General features: G+C 36.0%; 1 protein-coding gene across 1 annotated transcript; it reads left to right on the forward strand.

The window, feature by feature from the left end:
* Positions 1 to 7,820: 7,820 nt before the first annotated feature.
* LOC101394935 (olfactory receptor 8A1-like) lies at positions 7,821 to 9,553 on the forward strand. Its single transcript, XM_004438507.2, has one exon. The coding sequence runs from the start codon at positions 8,449 to 8,451 to the stop codon at positions 9,406 to 9,408; it is 960 nt and encodes a 319-aa protein (XP_004438564.1). The 5' UTR covers positions 7,821 to 8,448; the 3' UTR covers positions 9,409 to 9,553.
* The last annotated feature ends 11,812 nt before the right edge of the window (positions 9,554 to 21,365 follow it).

The following is a 21,365-nucleotide window of genomic DNA, read 5'->3' on the forward strand; positions in this document are numbered from 1 at the left end:
CTTAGTGACAGTTTGTGCTCTGTTTGGGTCGCGCCTCTTGTGTCAGGGTCTGGATAGAGCCTCCAAAATGAAAGCTTGGGCAATTATAAGACTCATCTGATTTGTTTCCCTTCCATCACAAATTCCAGTCCAGAGATGCCTGTTGTCACATGTCTCAAGAGTAGTTTCACATATTTTTCCAGTTTTCCGGTTTACAGTGGGAAAGCAAGTCTAGTATTACTCAGTAATGGCTGCTTGTGGAAGTCTTATTTATTCAGTTCTGACTGGATTTTAATGACTACTAAATATTGGAGACAGAGAGAAGGAAAGACCAATAGAAACCAAAAAATGTATATGCATGGGAAAATATGCCTGAGGTAGATTAAGCACTAGGTATTGCTATTATTCATACTTAAAGAATATTTTTACCGTATTCAAAATATCAAAAAAACGTATTCTTTAGGAATTTACTCTCTGAATATATTTTCATGTGTGTATATATGTTTTATAGGTATAATACATAAATTTGTATTTCTTATAAATATCTACTTCAAATGAGTATATTTTCCTTCGAAATATATACAAAAAGAATGCATTATAGAATTCTGGGAAAATGTTGGCTATGTTTGTCTACTGTTTCTATCCTCCAATGCCCCTTAAGAACATTCAGTGTGAAATCAAAATTCCATGGACGATATCCATAACAAAAGTAGATGACCAGCAACATGAGTCTCAAAATGCAAGTAGTTCGGAATAAACCACCAAAAACTATAAAATCTGCATGTTATCAACAATTGTGAAAGAGAAAATGGAAAAAGCAAGAGGGTATCAGGCAAACGTGAGATTCCCAACATGACTTAAAATTACTTACAGGAAAGCTTAGCAGGCCAGATGGAGAATAGCAACAGAAACGGGGAGGGGTTTAACACACTCCAGTAGCAGGTGAGTGTAAGAGTCCCACCGTAGGATCTGAGGGCCTGCATAAGTCTGTGCTTCACAATTCTCAAATCTAATCATCCAGAACTCTTCTCCAGAACAAAGCTCCACACTGATAAGAAATTTCTGTGAATAAAATCCAGCCTACACAGCACAAGGACAATAGAGATTCTTAAAATAAGCAAAAGTATCTAGGTTTTCAAATCCCATATAAAGTAACTGTATGGAAAAAAATATATATATATATGACGTAGAAAAATTTCCCTGAAAAAAAAATGGGAGGTGGAGGGGAGAGAGTGTGGAACAGAAAAACAGTCCTACAAAGAAAAAAGGGAAAAAGCATGGCCAAAAGACATGCCCACAAAACACATGAATGCTCTAACCTTGTATTTAAAAATGTACTGAAATAATTTAGAAAATACTACAAGATGAAAGAACAGTATAAATCAGAATGTACAAGAAAACTCATAAATTAGGCAACAAAACTCAAGAAATAATTAGAAATTGAAGAAAAAATTTTCAGAAATGAAGACTAAACTAGAAGTAATAGAAGAGGAAATAAGCACAAGAGATAATACCTTAAGAGAAACATGTGGACAAGGAGGGACAATTTAAGTTGAAAACAAAAGAAAGAGATTTCAAGGGAAATTTTTAACTTCAAAGCTAGACAGAGATGATCCAATATACACAGAACAGAAGACCCAAAAAGATAATCAAAGCAAGGGAAGAGAACAAATACTAAAAATTAGAGTTCAAGAAAATTCTCTTGAGGTTAAAAAAAAAAAGAGATTGAAGCGTGTATTGAAAAGGAATACAGCACACCAAAGAATATTGACTCAGAAGGAAAAACACCAAACTGTATTCTAATAAAATTACTGGACCTTAGAGAAAATGAAAAGAGCTTTTGGGGACCCAGGCAAAGAGACCAACTAACTCATAAGGGGAAAAAGTCATATTGTCATCAAACATTTTGACAATAATTCTTTTGCTTTACAGAAGAAGAAAATGGAGTAATAGATTTGAGAGACTAAAAATATTAAATGTGAACCACAGATGATTTTTTATACAGCCAATCTGACTTCAGATATAAAAGCTGCCAACACACTGCTATTAACTGATAAAAACTCAGGGGATCTTGTTGCTATAAGCTTTTCCTAAGGAATCTACTAGACAACAAGCTTTAGATAATCAAAATTACTATACAGACATTGGTAGCATTAAATATTTATTTACTTGTAGATCTAAGAATAGTGATTGCCAGGGACGGAGAGTGGGGGAAAGGGGAGATGTTGGTCAAAGGGTACAAACTTTCAATTATAAGATGAATAAGTTCTGGGCAGCTAATGTACAGCATGGTGACTATAGTTAGTAATACTGTATTGTACACTTGAAAGTTGCTAAGAGGGTGGATCTTAAGTTGTCACTACAAAAAAGAAAATGGTAACTATATGAGATGATGGATATGTTAATTAGCTTGATTGTGGTAATCATTTCACAATGTGTATATCAGATCTTCACATTATACACCTAAAAAAATCACATTGTACAACCTAAATATATACAGTTTTTATTTGTCAATCATATCTCAATAAAGCTGGAAAAAATAAAATTAAAAAATAATAAAACTAAGCAAGATTAATTGAAAAATGTAAAATAAAGTTCACTCTGTTTCAATAAAAAAACTAGTTAACTAAAGTTAAACAGGTTTTTGTTTTTTGTTTTTTGTTTTTTTTAGTAAATTCAGTGAATTGGTTTTTGGAGAAATATTCAAAACAGAAAGATGTAAAATAAAGTTTTTCTATACTAAAGATTATAAATATAATTCATTGTATGTAAAGATGAAAAATTAATGATGAATACTGACCATGATGGTGTTGAATGAGAGCAAAAGTGATGATGTTGGTGAAGGTGATGATGATATTGATGGTAATGACTTTAGTGGTCATGGTAATGATGATGATGAAACTAAAAATGTCCCAGTGCTGGCATCAGGCACCAAGCTTCCCAGGCTGCAATGTAACTCTCCCAAGAGAAGAAAAATTAACACACCTGGGAGGCAAAACATCATTCATAGTGCAAGTGTAAACCCAGACTAATTGCTCCTTCAATGAGAAGCCACTCTGGAGTGGCTACATCCCAGGAGAGATTCTGCCTATATATGGACATACCCAACGCTCCCAATCTCAGTGACCCACCTTTGTGACTGTGTCGGCCCCTTTGACTGGAAATAGATGTAAATCTGGTTGCTTTCTATTTTCTGATATTTATTTCTTGATTGCTAAAAACAAAGTACCACATAATATTTCCAGGTAACAATGTTCCAGTTTTCCTCAACACAGGTATTCAGTTACGGTTTTAAAGGAATTGTGTAAGATAAGAACAAAATATCGTCCATGAATTCCCATTTCTAATGCAGACCTTTATATACACTGCTTTCAGTCACGTATTCCTCTTTGCACAGTGCTCTTTCCCTGTTTGAAAAGGAAATAATGGTTGTCTATGTGATTTTGAGTGTTGTCATTAGCAGCTATTCTGAGCTGCTGGTGACCTGACAAAACTAGGGGTAACATGAAATTTGTGGACCATGTATAAGTTAGCTAGAAGATTACAGTAGTAAAACAGATTTCTGTTGCCCACAATTTTCTATGCAATAGAAAATGTGTTCACACAAAGAGGCAGGAACAACTCTGCTCTGAACAATAATTGTGTTTATAAGGAACTTTGATTCCTGGTAATATATTTGTGGTGGATTTTCTGTTCCTTATCATTTTAGGAGACTCAGATTTGAAGAAAGGGGATATGTGAAATATCTTTTAAATCTGTTGTCACTGCCTTAGATGAAACTTGTTTATTTCTTTTTTAAAAGTTGAAATACAATTCAAATTCAAGCTGTTATTAGTTCTAAGAAGTCAAATATCTCACTGCCAATAATTTAAGGTTTAAAGTTGATGATAATGTAGATTTCCTTGTCTTCAGTACCACAACGAGCACAAGTAATGTTGTTGCAGATCAAGTTAGTCAATGTCTTTTGATGCTACAGGAAAAAGCAGGTTACAAAACATGTATATCATGCTCACTTTGAGTAAAAAAAATAGATGTATATTTGTGCATATATATATAAATGCATATATGGATAGAAAAAATCTGGTAGAATGTACATAGCAGTTTTAGGTTCTTGGTAGTTAGAATATAATGATTTTAGTTTTGCCTATCTCTATGTTTACTTTCCTACAATGCAGGTATATAGCTTTTGTAATTTAAAAAAGTATTTCTGGAAGTATAGCAATAAGATCCCTCCTTGGTCTTAATGCATTGTTTACTTAAAATATAAAAATAACGTGCCACAAAAATATAAGTTATAGCAAGACAGCATGGTATGGTGGAGGACAAAACAGACTGATGGTCACAAATCCTGGGTTCTAGCCCCAGTTCTACTTTTTCCCAAAGAAGAGAACCTTCCCAAAGAAAAGCTCATAAGTCGAGGGGTCTCCCCAGCACTTTAGAGCTTTTACATATTAGAGCTTTTCCAAAGAACCTTCCTTTATTACTAATTATTTGTTACCTCTTGTTTCTCCATTATAGGCTTACAGTGTTCTTGGAGGATTTCATTATTTTAGACATTATTCATGGCCTGTAATAGGACCTATCTCATAATAGCTATTAATAAATATTTGTTGAATGCATTACTTCCACTTAATGTGGATGCAGATTTATCTAATACTCTCCCACCACCCTTCCTCTCCCTATTCTCCCAAAATAGTCACAATACAATTTTGTATTGTCAGTACTTAATGTCTACAGTATTAGAACTATGGTAATGCAGACTTCATTATCATAGTGAATTCTGCAGTGAATTATCACTGCAGAGCCAAATATTGTACTTTTGATTATGTTTCCTTATTTGTACTTCATTTGTACTGTAATAATTGCCCAATACTAAGTATCTCTCCTTTGTATTTCCACATGCTCCGTAGTATCTGTCAAGTATCTATTAGTATTATTTTCCAAATGTCCAAACATTTGGGACAGTCTACCAATTTCATTTCTCTCCTGAAGGCTTCCATCTTCTGTCCTTTGTGAACTCAACTCTCCAGACCTGAGGCACAGCTGTTAGCCTGGAGCTCCCTTTGGGCTCTCCTATGTGGATCCCCTCTATTCTAGGTCCCAGTATTGTCACTGAGATGTCCAGTGGCATCTTCATCTCATTTCTGCTCTTTACATGCTATGTTTCCTCTCTCTCTCTCTCTCTCTGTCTACACCTCTATCTCTCTGACTAGATACTTTTCATTTTATTAATACTTTCAAAGACCACTTTTTAGTTTTATCAATTTCTTTCTACTGTTTGTTTCCTATTTCACTGATGTCCATGATTATCTACAGTATTATTTCCTTAATTCTGCTTTTGTTTTTTGTAGTTTATTGAGGTGAAAGCCTAGATTACTGATTTTAGGATTTCCTTCTGATCTAAAATAATCATTTAATGGCAAGTTTCCCAATTATCATTGCTTTAGCTATATTCCAAAAATTTTGATTGATGTATCTTCACGTTCATTCAGTTCAAAATGTTATTTTCTAACTTAATTTGTGACTTCTTCGTGACTCATGTGTTATATAAAAGTGTACTGTTTAATTTTCAAATACTTGAGGATTTTCCAGGTCTCTCTCCATAATTTATTTATAGTTTGTATCTGTCGTGGTAAGGGTACATATACTCTACATGACTTCAGCTTTTTAAATGTATAGTGGTTTGTTTTATTGCCCAGAATAGATTTTATCATGAAAAATGTTCCATGTACACCTGAAAAATTGTGTATTCTGCTGCTTCTGGGTGGAGTGTTCTAAAAACATTGATTTTTAGATATTTTCTATGTCTTTACTAATTTTTCTACTAATTCTATTAATTAATGAAAGAGGAGTATTGCAATCTCCAACTAATGGTGGATTTGTCTGTTTCACTTTTCAGTTCTGTCAGTTGTGGTTCTGGTCTTTTGAAACTCTATTAATAGGTGAACTCATTTAGTAGTATTATGTCACCTTGATGAATTGACTCCTTTATCATTATGAAATGTCTCTCCTTATTTCTAGTAATATTCCTTCCTTTGAAGTCTACTTTGCTAAATGCTGATATGATCACTCCAGCTTTCTTTTGATTGATTGCATGGCATATGTTTTTCCATCCTTACAGTTTTAGCTACTTGTGTCTTTGTATTTAAAGTAGATTTCTTGGAAAAGCGTATAGTTGGGTAATACATGTATTCAGTCTTACAGTCTCTGCATTTTAATTGGAATATTTAAACCATTTGCACTTAATTCAATCATCAATATGGTTGAGTTTAAATCAACCATCTTGCTATAGGTTTTCTACTTCTTCCAACTGTTGTTTATTTCACTTTTTCTTTTTCTTTCTTTCTATTGGATTAATTTAGTATTTTTGATGATTATATTTTATCTCCATTATTGTCTTATTATCTATATCTCTTTTTTTAATTCTTATTTAGTTGTTCTAGGTTTTACAATATTTATCCTTTCTGAATTTGCTCACCTGAAGTGTAGTGTGGAAAATTCCTACAGGCAGGTAAGCTGGTACAATCACTGGACTCATGTTGTTTATGTCCCTCCTCTCAGGAAACAGTTTGGTGCTGTCTCTTGTCAAATGTCTGGAAAATGTTTCATATACCTTGTCCGTTTTTCTAATTGTTTATGGTGCAAATTCAATTCCAGTAGAAGTTCATCCTTTATGAGTGAAAATAGAAGTCCACTCACTAACTTTTAACTATTCTGAATGACTGTGTTGTGAAATCCTTTGGATTTAAAAAAAACCCAAAACATCTTTTTCACTCACATGGAACTTTTCTTGCTCATCCATAAGCTGAAATCATAAAAACTAATGATTAGAGTAGTTTTATGGTCATTTCTTTTATTAGTCAGTCTTGTTTGAAACAGGAAACTTTAGCCAGTGTCAGGCAAATCTAGTGGCTTACATTTACCACTTGATAATTACACAGCAGAATCTACCAAATTACTTTTAGCAAGCAACTTATCAGAAGAAAAATACCGTCTGCTCTCATAAATTGTGTTTTCTTGTATTCTTTTCTCATTAGGTAGAAAGGAGAAATTAAGAAAAATCATCACAAGAAGATGCAACGTCCAGTGACAGGAGTTGCTTCTGAAGACCAACTTTAAACTGCCATTTTGACTTAGATATACCAAGATTCCTTCCAGGGAGTCTCTTGGGCTTCTACATATAACTACCATCAGCTAAAAATTTTCTCTGCATTGATCACAGCTTGATTCTAAAAGCAGACGAACAATAACTACTAATTTGGAAATCAACAGCATAGAAAGAGAAAAATGGTGAAAAAATAAGACAGTCTGATTATTCTAGAAGATATATATGGTGTGAGGAGAGAAAGTGGCCAAAGATAGATTGACTACTAAGGACACTAGGATTTAAGGGTATGCAAAAAAAGGGACAAGGGAAAAATGTCCGTTTCCCACTCAAATTACTTTGCTCTGGATCTGTAGTTTGCATTATATTCTATTTCTGCTTCCACTAACTCTTAGTCCTGATTCAACCTGACCTTTTCCTGAGTCCTCTCAGCACAGTGGAGAGCAGTCAGTCTCAAACTGTTCCTCAGTAGCTTTATTTTACTGAGGATAAACTGTATTCCATGCCAGTTTTTCAATTTACAGAATTATTCTGGTTCCAATAAACACAAAACTTTAAAAAACAAAATCTTTACTTTCTTTAGCTGAATTTTGCTACCTGCCTAGAAACATAGAGCTCAATGCCCAGAAAATGTCACAGATCAATAAATCAGAATTACTATAGGTAGGGACCTAAGATCATTATTTTTTAATGCTCCCTGGGTGATTATTATGTGTAACCAGAACTAAGAATAACTATCCCAGGACCACAGGTTCAACAAAAAATTAGGACAAATTCCAGATGCCTAATGAAAATTCACATTTGTGTAGCAACTGTATATTTGGAAAATATTTGCATGTATATTATTAAATTTTATATATATGCTTTTAAACTTTGGGAATTGACACTATAACGCTATCTATTTCTCAAATGTGGAAATTATTTGTCACTCAGGAGTTGGTAGGGCTTTAACTACCAGCCCACAGTACCTGGTTTGAGATAAGGTAGCCACACCTTTTCATTATAATGGGTAATATTTTGGGATTGCCTAGATGACAAGGGAGATTCTCTTTCTAGAGCAAAATTCAACTCCCACCCCATCGTCAAAACACACTTGTAGTTACCTCTAAGGTATTTGAGGAGCATGAGGGTGGTAAAAGCTCCAGGATAGCCACTTTTTTCTCACCTTCGTGTTCTCCAACCCTTGGCAGAACTGTCTGAATCCTAGAAATGATTAGAAGGAGCAAGGAGACAAACAAGCAGGGAAGAGTTCAGGATCACTCACTCAGAAACAGATGCTGGTACCTAGCCCCACCAGAAGACTCATATATAGTGTTTCATAGGCTCTTCTCTCTTATCTCCACAGAGCTCCCAAACAAAGGGGAATGGCTCCAGAAAATCACTCCACAGTGACAGAGTTCATTCTCGGGGGATTAACAAATCGGCCAGAGCTCCAGCTCCCCCTCTTCCTTCTCTTTCTTGGGATCTGCTCAGTCACCACGATAGGGAACCTGGGCATGGTCACACTGATTTGTCTGAATGCTCAGCTTCACACCCCCATGTACTATTTCCTCAGCAATCTGTCACTCGTGGATCTCTGCTACTCCTCTGTCATTACTCCTAAAATGCTGGTGAACTTTGTGTCAGAGAAGAACATCATCTCCTATGCAGGGTGCATGTCACAGCTCTACTTCTTCCTTGTGTTTGTCATTGCTGAGGGGTATATGCTGTCAGCAATGGCCTATGACCGCTATGTCGCCATCTGCAGCCCTTTGCTTTACAACATCATCATGTCTCACCAAATCTGCTCCTTGCTGGTGGCTGTGGTCTATGCTATGGGGATCATTGGCTCAGCAGTAGAGAATGGCCTCATGTTTAAACTGTCATATTGTGAGAAACTCATCAGTCATTACTTCTGTGACATTGTCCCACTCATGAAGCTCTCCTGCTTTAGCATATATGATATTGAGATGACAACTTTCTTTTTGGGTGGATTTAACATCATAGCCACCAGCTTAACAATCTTTGTTTCCTATGCCTTCATCCTCTCCAGCATCCTCCACATCAGTACCACAGAGGGAAGGTCCAAAGCCTTCAGCACCTGCAGCTCCCACCTTGCAGCTGTGGCATTATTTTATGGATCTGCTTCATTCATGTACTTAAAACCCTCCACAGCCAGTTCCCTGGCCCAGGAGAATGTGGCCTCCGTGTTCTACACCACAGTGATCCCTATGCTGAACCCCCTAATCTACAGCTTGAGGAGTAAGGAGGTAAAGGCTGCTTTGCAGAAAACACTGAGGAGAAAACTATTAGGATGCAAATGTCATTATTCTTTCTCAGGTTGAAAACTGGGATAGAATATAGGGGAGAAGGCCTCTAAAAATTTACATTCACAGGAATGGAAAACAACCACTTCTCAACATGACTGTTTGAGTGCATTTACTCATTTTTCCTCTTCCCTTTCTCCCTCTCACATCTCTCATGCCTTACTCTGCTTAAATCTTTGCTGGTTTCAAGCTCATGTTTTCTTCCATTTGGGATCACTTTTTTGTTTTTGGCTTTTTTTTAACCTTGGCCCTCTGGTAACCATGTATCTATCTTGATTTTAATATAACATAAATTTAGAACTCTGAGCAATGAGTTTAAAGAGCTGTTGTTTGACTTTTCATCTTTTATAGAAAAAATATTACCCAAACTAATAGTAATTTGTACTGTGGAGTACACAAACAAATGAAGATGAATCTGAAAGTCACCAAAGTAGTAGCAAATAGTTTCTATCTCACCCAGATTTCGCCCTCTGTTCTCTCTCTCATTATACTGTTACTATCTACTTATCCCTGCCGATATTATCTAAATGGTTCCTTCTTAATTACTGCCATCATCATCATCATCATATCATCATCATCATCATCATCATATCATCATCATCATCACATCTACCATTTATGAATGCTAGGCAATCTAAGTGTTTTCCTTAATTATCTCATTTTCTCAGATGAGGAGACTTTGGTTTAGAGAGGTTAAGTAACTTTTCTCTGGATCACAAAGCTGGTAAACAATTAAAACTGAGATTCAAACCCACAACTCATTATCTTTTGGCTGACAGTCCCTTTATGAAGCGTATTGAGCTTAGCGTTATTATAATCTTCCAACTTCAAGTGTTTCCTGAAAATAACTTCCTCTCCTTCCACTGTCTTCCCACAGCTCCCAGATAGCCAAGGAAATTAAACACTTCTATAGTCTTTTCTCTTCCCTAAATAACTGACATTTTGCATCACCTGCCAACCAGACTCAGTCAATGCAGTTGGCATGGGACAAAAATCTCTTCTGCCATTTGATTGAAACAATATCAGGGATTCAAGTTAAAGAATGCAAGTGCAAAAGATTTGTGGACATTGTTTTAATTTTCATTTATAATTATTTTAGGAATAACAATGTATCCATCTTTTGTCATTTTTATTTATTTTAGGTGCAGTACTTCATCCATCATTCGGATATGCAAAAGTAAATAATTCTAAGTTTCTCAAGCAAAAAGGGATTTAATACAGGAAACTAAATGCTCACAGTATTTTTTTTCTGGTTTTTATAGACTTTATCTCTTAGAGTAGTTATGTGCACAGCAAAACTGAGCAGATGGTACAGAGATTTCCCATATACTCTCTGCCCCCCAAACATGCCTAGCCTCCTCCATTAACAACATCCCCCATGAAAGTGGTCCATTTGTTACAATTGATAAACCTACATTGACACAACCTTATCACCAAAAGTCCATAGGTTACATTTGGGTTCACTCTTGGTGTTGTCATTTTATGGGTTTGGACAAATGTATAATGACATGTATCCATTCTATATATGACCATCACAGTGTCACACAGAGCAGTTTCATTGCTCTAAAAATCCTCTGTGCTCCACCTGTACATCACCCTCTCCCCCAGAACCCCTGGCAACCATTGACCTCTACTGTCACCATAGTTTTTCCTTTTCCAGATTGTCATGGAGCTGGCTTCTTTTACTTAGTAATATACATTTAAGGTTCCTCCACGTCTTTTTATGGCTTGATAGCTCGTTTTCTTTTAGTGCTGAATAATATTTCCAAGTCTAGATGTACCACAGTTATCCATTCACCAACTGAAGGATATCTTGGTTGCTTCCACATTTGGGCAATTATGAATACAGCAAACCTAAACATTCATGTGCAGGTTTTTGTGTGGACATAGGTTTCAGCTCCTTTGGGTAAATACCAAGGAGCACAATTGCTGGATTGTATGGTTTAGTTTTGTAAGAAATTGCCAAACTGTCTTCCAAAGTGGCTGTACCATTTTCCATTCTCATGAGCTTTGAATAAGAGTTCCTATTGTTCTATATCCTCGCCAGCATATGGTGTTGTCAGTGTTCTGGATTTTGGTCATTCTAATAGGTGTGTAGTGGTAGCTCATTGTTTTCTAATTTGCATTTCCCTGATGACAAATGAATGTGGGGCATCTTTTCATATGCTTATTTGCCATCTGTGTATTTTCTTTTGTGAGGTGCCTGTTAAGGTCTTTGGTGGAATTTTTAATCAGATTGTTCCCTTTTTTGTCTTTTTTATTGAAATATATTTTTCATATAACATTGTCTAAATTTAGCTGTGTAAAATGTTAATTTGATATATTTATATATCTTAATATGATTGCCATTGCAGTGATAATTAGCAGTTCTATCATGTTATGTAATTATTGTTTCTTTTAGTGGGTGAAATAATTGAGTTCTAGTCCCTCAGTAAGTTTGATGATTATGAAACCATATTGTTGTCTATATTCACTATACTGTGCATCAGATCTCTAGGACTTATTTGCTACTCATTGCAAGTTTGTATTCTTGAAGAACATCTGTCTTAGCTCCACACACGCCCCTCCTCTAGCAACCACCATTTTAATCTGTTTTTACCAGTTTGGCTTAGTTAGATTCCACCTATAAGTGATGTCATACCATATTTGTCTTTCTTTGTCTGACTTATCTTACTTAGCATAATGTCCTCAAGGGTCCAGCCAGAGTTTTTATATTTTAAATAACAGTTCTTCACCAGATATGTCTTTGGCAAATATTTTCTTGTAAACTGTGGCCTGTCTTTTCCTTCTCTTGACAGTGTCTTTCCACAGAGTAGAAATTTTTAATTTTAATGAAGTCCAGCTTATCAATTCTTTCTTTCATGAATTGTACTTTTAGTGTTGTCCCTAAAAAGTCCTTGCTACACTCAAGGTCATCTAGATTTTTACCTATGTTATCTTCTAGGAGTTTTATAGTTTTGCATTTTGCATTTAGGTCTGTTATCCATTTTGACTTAATTTTTGTGAGCAGTGTAATCTCTGTGTCTAATTCATTTTTTTGCATGTTGGTGTCTAGTGCCATTTTTTGATAAGACTATCTTTTCTCAATTATTTTTTATCACTTTGTCAAAGACCAGTTGACTATATTTATGTGGCTCTATTTCTGGAATCTCTGTTCTCTTCCATTGATCTATTTGTCTGTTCTTTCACCAATACGATACTGTCTCGATTACTGTAGCTTCGTAGTAAGTCAAGATATCGGGTAGTGTCGGTTCTCAACTTTCAATTCAGTTCTATTTCTTCAATATGTGTTGGCTATTCTGAGTCTTTTGCCTCTCCGTATAAACTTTAGAATCAGTTTGTCGATATCCACAGAATATCCAGCAGGCATTTTGATTAGAATTGCATTGAATCTATAGATCAAGTTCAGAAGAACAGACTTCTTGACAATATTGAGTTTTCCTGTCCGCCAACATGGAATATCTTTCATTTATTTAGTTGTTCTATGATTTATTTCATCAGAGTTTTGTTGTTTTCTTCCTATACTAGATCTTGTATATATTTTGTTAGATTTATACTTAAGTATTTCATTTTTGGGGGTGCTAATGTAAGTGGGATTGTGTTTTTAATTTCAAATTCTGCTTGGTCTTTGCTGGTATATACAAAAGCGATTGACTTTTTTCTATGTTAACCTTTAATCCTTCAACCTTGCTATAATCACTTATTACCTCCAGATTTTTTTTTGTTTATGTTTCAGATTTCTGCATAGACAATTGTATCTGTGAATAAAAACATTTTTATTTCTTCCTTCCCAATCTGTGGAACTTTTATTTCCTTTTCTTATCTTGCTGCATTAGCTAGGATTACCAGTGCCATATTAAAACAGTCACGAGAGGGACATCCTTCCCTCGTTCCTGTTCTTAGTGGGAAAACCTCGGGTTTGTCACCAGTAAGGATGATAGCTGTAGGTTTTGTGTAGAAGTTCTTTTTCAAATATAGGAAGTTCCTCTCTATTCTTAGTTTACTGAGAGTTTTATTGTGAATGGATGTTGGATTTTGTCAAATGCTTTTTCTGCATCTATTGATACGATCATGCGATTTTTCTTCTTCAGCTTCTCTATGCAGTGATTTATATTAATTCACTTTTTGTGTATGTGTGTGAGGAAGATCAGCCCTGAGCTAACATCCGATGCTAGTCCTCCTCTTTTTTGCTGAGAAAGAATGGCCCTGGGCCAACATCCGTGCCCATCCTCCTCTACTTTATATGGGACGCCGCCACAGCATGGCTTGACAAGCAGTGCATTGGTGCGCGCCTGGAATCTTAACCTGCGAACCCCAGGCCGGCAAAGTGGAGCACGCACTTAACTGCTGCGCCACTGGGCCAGCCCCAGTATTAATTGACTTTTGAATGTTGAACCAGCCTTGCATAACTGAGATAAATCCCACCCAGTCATGGTGTATAATTATTTTTATATATTGTTGGATTCTGTTTGCTAATATTTTGAGGATTTTTGTGTGTATGTTCGTGAGAGATATTGGTCTGCAGATTTGTTATTTTTCTCTTGTATTGTCTTTGTCTGCTTTTAGCATTAGGGTAAAGCTGGACTCATAGAATGTGCTAGGAAGTAATCCCTCTGCCTCTATCTTCTAAGAGAAATTGTAGACAATTGGTATAATTTCTTTCTTAAATATTTGGTAGAAATCACTGTTGAACCCATCTGAGCCTGGACAGGATGGCTAGAGAGGGCTGGAGTTGGGTATTTCCTTTTCTCCGTATGGAAACCTAGAGCCAGCTGGATCTTTCCCCTGTGAGGTCTGCCAGAAAAGCCCTCTTAATTAATTGCCTGTAGTCAGCCCGAAAGATCACACATAGATTTTGGCCTGGAGCAAGACTACTCAGCTTCCAGGATCTGTACAAGTCTCTGCTCTGAGTCCATCCTTCCAACAGCAGACCAACACTGTTGGTGTGTTCACTCCAAGAGATGGTCAAGCAAAAGCTGTATGCAAGGGATGTGGATGGCAATTGGACATGTGGACTGGAGGTGTTCATACCTGTGCATGTGTAGGCCCCTCGCTTTGTAAGGGGAGTGGGAGTGAGAAGTACAGGGAGTAAGCTGTGGCCCATGGGCAGGCACCTGGGAACCAAGGTGGCTATCCCTGTGCTACCACCTTTTGGCATGGAGCTTTAGAGAGTCTCAGGATTCTGAACTTGAATCTGGCTGTCCAGGGTTGTAAAAATAGTTTGTCAAGGTGAGAGGTAGGAACATATTTTATTTAACACTTTATTAGCTTTATATTTTATTTACTTTTTATTGTAGTAACACATAACATAAAATTTACCATCTTAACTCTTTTTAGGTGTATAGTTCAGGAATGTTAAGTATAGTCACATTATTGTGAAACAGATCTCTGGAACTTTTTCATCTTACAAGTCTGAAACTCTATACCCATTAAAAAACAACTACCCTTTTCTTCCTCCCTGCAGCCCCTGGAACCACTATTCTACTTTCTGTTTCTGTGAATTTGACTACTTTTAGATACCTTACATAAGTGGAACCATAGAGTATTTGTCATTTTGTGACTGCCTTATTTCGCTTAACATAAAGTCCTGAGGATTCATCCAATTGTAGCATGTGATAGGATCTCCTTGCTTTTTAAGGATGAATAATATTCCATTGTATTTATATACCATATTTTGTTTATTCATTCATTGTTGTAGGACATTTGGGTTGCTTCCATCTCTTGGCTACTGTGAATAGTGCTGGGATGAATATGGGTGTGCAAATATCTTTTTGAGATCCTGCTTTCAGTTCTTTTAGATTTATCATAGAAGTAGGATACTGGATCATACAGTAGTTCTATTTTTAATTTTTTGAGGAACCTCCATACTGTTTTCCATAGCAGTTACACTACTTTACAAACCCACCAATGCTGCATAAGCATTGCAATTTTTCCATATCCTCACCAACACTTGTTTTCTGTTTTGTTTTCTTTTGTAATATAGTCATCTTATGGGTGTGAAGTGATATCTCACTGTGGTTTTGACTTGCATTTTCTAATGATTAGTAATATTGAGCATCTTTATATGTGCTTGTTGGCCATTTATATATCATATTTGTAGAAATGTCTATTCAAGTCTCTCATTGTCCATTCAAGCTTCTTTGACAAAATATCATGGATTGGGTGTGTTATAAACAACAGAAATTTATTTCACACAGTTCTAGAGGCTGGGAAATCCAAGATCAGAGCACTAGCAGATTCAGTGTCTGGTGAGAGCCCACTTCATGGTTCGTAGATAACTGTCTTCTTGCTATAACTTCACATAGTGGAAAGAGCAAGGGAGCTCTCAGGGGTCTCTTTAATAAGGGCAGTAATCCCATTTATGAGAACTCTACCCTCATGATCTAATCACCACCCAAAGGGCCCAACTCCAAATACCATGACCTCCAGGATTAAGTTTCAACGTATGAATTTTGGGGGAACCCAAACATTTTGTCTATAGCAAAGTCCTTTGCCCATATTTTAATCAGGTTAATTGTGTTTTTTTGTTGTTGAATCGTAGTTCTTTATATATTCTGAATATTAACTCCTTGTCAGATATATTATTTGCAAATATTTTTTTTCATTCTGTAGTTTGCTTTTTTTCTCTATTGATTGTGTCCCTTGATGCACAAACGTTTTCAAGTTGGATATAGTCCCATTTGCTGTTTCGCTTTTGTTGCCTCTTTATTTCCACGTCCAGAGATATTGATTGCATCACTTAGGTGAATTGCATAACAATGCCTGTCACATAAATACATCCTGGATAATGGTCACATTTGTTCCCTTTCCACTTTGTTTCTCTCAACAAGCCACACAAACATACATAAATACATAGATATATTACAAATATATATATGTATTACATATTATAAATGTATATATAAGTAAATACATATCTATATCTATATCTATATCTATATCTATATCTATGTCTATATCTATATCTATATCTATATCTGTTGTTTTAGATTATAACTCAGCAAATCCACAACCCCTATTAAAGAGAACATGGGCCATGTGGGATTCGGGATTTTTGATTCTCTTCCCTGTCTGTGCTGTTTGCTTACCACACTTTCCAAGGGTGGTTCTTCATCTCCCCACTGCCTCTTTCTTCAACCACAGATCTGGAGAAGTGTTGCTTCTCTTCCCTCTCTTTCTGGAAGATGACAATGGAATGTCAGAGGCTCTCCGTCAAGATCCACTCCCTTCTTGCAATGTCCTCCCCCAACTATCCTCTGTTTCAGAAATCCAGGCAGAAAACCTCCTAAAAATGTCAGCTGTCCTAGGAAAGAGTCATCAAATTACAAGCATACTGGTGCCAAAATGTAAAAACAACAGATACACTTCACTGTTGGTCAGCCTGGGAGTCCAAGGGAGCCTTGGAGAGGAAGGAGCTACCAAAGAAGAAGACTAGGTCAGAACATTTTGCTGACCTTGGGCAACAGCACAGTGCTGGTGCCTGTATGTTCTGTAGTATTATAGCCCAGCAGGTATCAACCCAGAAAGCAGAGTCTTGGGAAGAGAACAGATGAAGAAAATCGGGACATTGGATAAACAGATAAAGAAGTGTCATCTAGAGACTCCAAGATGGTTGCTCCCCAAGCTCCTTCCAGTCTTCTGTTCTAATTCAGAAATGCCTCAATGCTGTATTACTGTCCCAGCATCTGTTTCTCCAACATCTGTGTGTAGCAGGCTGCCTACATGGACAGATCCTGTAGTAAGTCCTTGCCCGTCGTAATCAGGATGAGTCTGACTGACAAAAAACATGTTACCTCTCTGCCTTCTCATATTACAGCAGACACAGGCCACTTCACTGAGCAAAGAGGGACACTGCCACAGAACATTTTATTTCCCCTAAGTATTTTTTCTCTTTTTTGTTCTATGTACAATCATCCCTCAAATGGCTGGTGATTCTAGGCTGTCCTCATGTATTTAAGAGACAGTCAGAAACAAGTTGATTGAACACTCATTGTAATCAGGCTGGACTTCCCAACTAGTGCACTTTGCTTTAGGGAAAGGGTGATCCGTGTGGACCTCTTTATTAGAGACCAAACATCCAAAAGTATCTGTAGTTTTTTTTTTTTTTTTTTTAGGCAGTTTTGTTTCACCAAAGAAGAGCCCTAAAATCTTCTAATTTCAGGGAGTCAAGGAGGATGATCATAAGACTGATTACAAACATTCTTAGAATCCAGGAGGTGAAAGAGTCTGCAGATCTCACCATTTAGTACTCAGTCCTAAATTTTATCCCCTCTTTGCAGTAAAGAGCCACCCACTTCATTCTGAAGGGCTTGTTTACCCCATTCCAGATCTCTCTGGTTCAAACTCTTTAAAAGTCAACCTCACTTTTTCTGACAGGTGGATTAGGAAGAGAGGAATTACAAAACCTAGCTATCTAAACGGAATGAGGAAGGGCATCAATTAATATTTAAATAAAGTTTTCTGCTATATTTGCTATAAATTGAAAGGTTCTTAATCTCTGAGCCTCATTATCTCCACTGTTAACAATATTACCTACCTCAGCCTTGAAGTATTGAGAAACTTATGAAATGGGTCCTTTTGTGTCTTTCTTATGAGTAAACCCAAACAATATTATTATAGCACATGAGATATTTTTCTTACATAATCTGAGGGGAAAATAAAAAAGAGAAATTGTGGAGTCCCCAGCTCTATGCTATAAGATTGCTAATATGATACAATTTATATTGATCACAACCATATGAGATGGGTAAAGTTTGCATTGTACAAATAAGTAGACAAAGATAAAAAAAGAAAAAAATGCTTAGATCAAGTTTACATAGTAACAGAACAGAGATGAAAACACATATTTAGATTGACTGAAAAAATCATGTTGTCTTTAATGCTTAAATTATAACCATAAATTTATGCTCACAAATCTAGGTGGCTCCAATCCCATAGAATGTACACCACCAAGAGTGAACCCTAATGTAATCTATGTACTTTGGGTTATAATGATGTATTAATGTAGGTTCATCAATTATAACAAACATACAACTCTGATGGGGAATGTTGTTAGTGGAGGAGAATATGCATGTGGAGAGGCAAAAGATATGTGGGAAATCTCCATACCTTCTGCTCAGTTTTGCTTTGAGCCTAAAACTGCTCTAAAGAAAAATAATGTTTTTTTTTAAAAAGTTTTTCACATTCACAGTTTTCAAGAGAAGGGAGTATGCCACACCGTGGGGGCCACACAGGGAAGCACCAGGATTGGTCAGGAGGCAGAAAGAGAGGGGAAAATTTGACAAGAAACTTTCTTGTGTTTTCCACAGGAGAGAACAAGTGAGGCAGAGTAAGCAGGTTTAGGGTTGGTTACTTTTAATAATTTCAGTTGGTTCTGGGGCATAGGGGCTGTCCTCAGTTTTCTATATATGGCTCTGGGATGAGTAGGGGAAGTGGATAGTATCCAAGAGTTTGAGAGCTTGATAAAGGGGGGTTTTGGGTGATGGGCCCTGGATTCATTGGTTTGCATTTGAAGCCATGGTCGTGGGCTGAGGGAGTTCATCACCAGTAGACCTGCCTTACAAGAAATGCTAAAAAGAGTTCTTCAATCTGATAAATCTGATAAAACAAATCAAATTAGTAAAATAAAAATACATTAAAATATACATGTATTTGTAAAGGTAAGTAGGTAGTCAAATTCATAATATTCTCATAGTGCAATATGGTGGTATCTTAACCACTTAACTCTAGTATAAAGATTAAAGAACAAAGTATTAAAGTAACTGTAGCAACATTAATTTGTTAATGGATACACAATATAAAAAGAGGTAAATCGTGACATCAAAAACATGAAAGTGAGGAGAGTAAAAGTGTAGTTTTTGTGTGCAATTGAAGTTAAGTTACTATCAGCTAAAGTAGACTATTCTATCTATAAGATGTTTAGGTATAAGCCTCATGGTGATCACAAAGCAAAAACCTATGATAGATACAGAAAAGATAAGGAGAAGGAAATAAAAGTATACCACTACAGAAAATTATTCACAAAGAAAGGTAGCAAGAGAGGGAAAAAGATACAAGGGAAGTACAAAATAGCCGGAAAACAATTAATAAGATAGCATTAGTAAGTCCTTACTTGTCAATAATTACTCATAAAGTAAATGAATTAAATTTTCCAATCAAAAGGCATATAGTGGCTGTATGGATAAAAAACAAAACCCAGCTATATGCTGCCTACAAGAGACTGACTTCAGCTTTAAGGACACACATAAACTCAAAGAGAAAGGATGTAAAAGGATACTCCATGCAAGTGGAAATCGAAAGAGAGCAAGGTAGCTATACTTATATCTGATAAAATAGACGTTAAGTTAAAAATGGTCACAAGGGACAAAGAAAGTCATTATATAATGTAAGGGGTCAATTCACCAAGAGGATAAAACAATCGTAAAGTGTATGCTCTAAACATCAGAGCACCTAAATATATTAATCAAATACCGACAGATATGAAGGGAGTAATAGACAATAATACAAAAAGAGTAGGGGATTTTGATACCCCACTTTCAACAATGGATAGATCATCCAGACAGAAAATCAATAAGGAAACATTGAACTTGAATTACACTTTAGACCAAATGGAACTAACAGACATACACAGAACATTCCATCCAGGAGCAGCAGAATATACATTATTCTCAAGTGTACACAGAGCGTTCTCCATGATAAAACCTGTGATAGGTCATAAACAAATCTTAGGAAATGTAAAAAGACAGAAATAATACCAAGAATCTAAATTTCCCTCTTTACCAGAGAAGAGAACCTTCCCAAAGGAAAGCTCATAAGTCATACTATCTCCTCAGCACTTAACACATAAGTGCTTTTCCAAAGAACGTTTCTTTATTACTAATAAGTGATTGAGATCTAAGTGTTCTGATATAATCTGTACCTCTCTTACCCAACAGTGTGGATTTATAAACCAATATTGATGTGCATTATCCCTTACTTACATATACCTGCATAAAAGATATGTGCAATCTGCAGTTCCTTAAAATTTGATGGAAATTGCTCCCTTTAATAATCAGCTGCTTAGTACTGCCTTGATAACTAACTAGATCCCCTAAATTATGTACTCCTCTTTTAGAACTTAAGACCTTTAGGTGATTATCCTGAGCCACGCATTTCTCCATCATAGCTAAAACACCCAAACTGACCCTTAAAAGAAAGCTTTAATTCTGACCATCTTAGATTTGAAGTAATGTATGAGACTTTCCGCTCAACATCTTTATAACCCTTAAAAGTACAGAAGTCCTAATTCACTAGGCTGGGTCCTCGGGTTCCACACACAACCTCAGAAATTACCATGTTTACTTACTATTGGGACCTACATACTTGCCACCCACACCCCACATCTTAACATGCCTCTCTTTTCATTTGGCCAAGACCAACTACAGTAAATTTTTCACCTCTCTCTTGAAAAAAAAGTGAAATGTTCAAAAATTACTAATTGAGAATTTACCTTAAACTATCGTGAATAGAATCAGATTTTACATGATAAAGTATCATACTTTTAAAATTAAAACTGCAAGGGCAGCACTGAAGAAAGAAAACATAACATAAAAAAAAAAGTAGATTGGAATTCAATGGCCTGGGTTCCTGTCCCAGTTTCAGCACCAGGTAGTTATGTGCCCTTGGCCAAAATATATAATATTCCTAAGTCTCAAATCCATTTAATGAGGAAGTTAAATTATTTGTAAGGCACATCCAAGATTAAATGATCTATGATTGTAGAAGTAGTTTGCATAAAATAATAAAATCTTGAAATTGTAGAGGTGGGGCAAGGGGCAAGAAGAATAGAGCTGCACTAAACACTCACCCAAACGCAAAGACTTAAAATTCTTTTTCTGCACAGGAGATTTAAAAAAGCTGGAAGTTCGATCTTTCATTGAAAATACACATAATAATAAACAAAGCATTGTATCTCGTTCTTCAAATACACTCCTTTC

Source organism: Ceratotherium simum, chromosome 7 (genome assembly GCF_057802395.1).
Source record: "Ceratotherium simum simum isolate JZ-2026a chromosome 7, ASM5780239v1, whole genome shotgun sequence".
Classification (NCBI taxonomy): Eukaryota; Metazoa; Chordata; class Mammalia; order Perissodactyla; family Rhinocerotidae; genus Ceratotherium; species Ceratotherium simum.

Coding starts and splice junctions, on each gene's coding strand:
- LOC101394935 (XM_004438507.2), top strand. CDS start 8,449: ATGGCTCCAGAAAATCACTCCACAGTGACAGAGTTCATTCTCGGGGGA.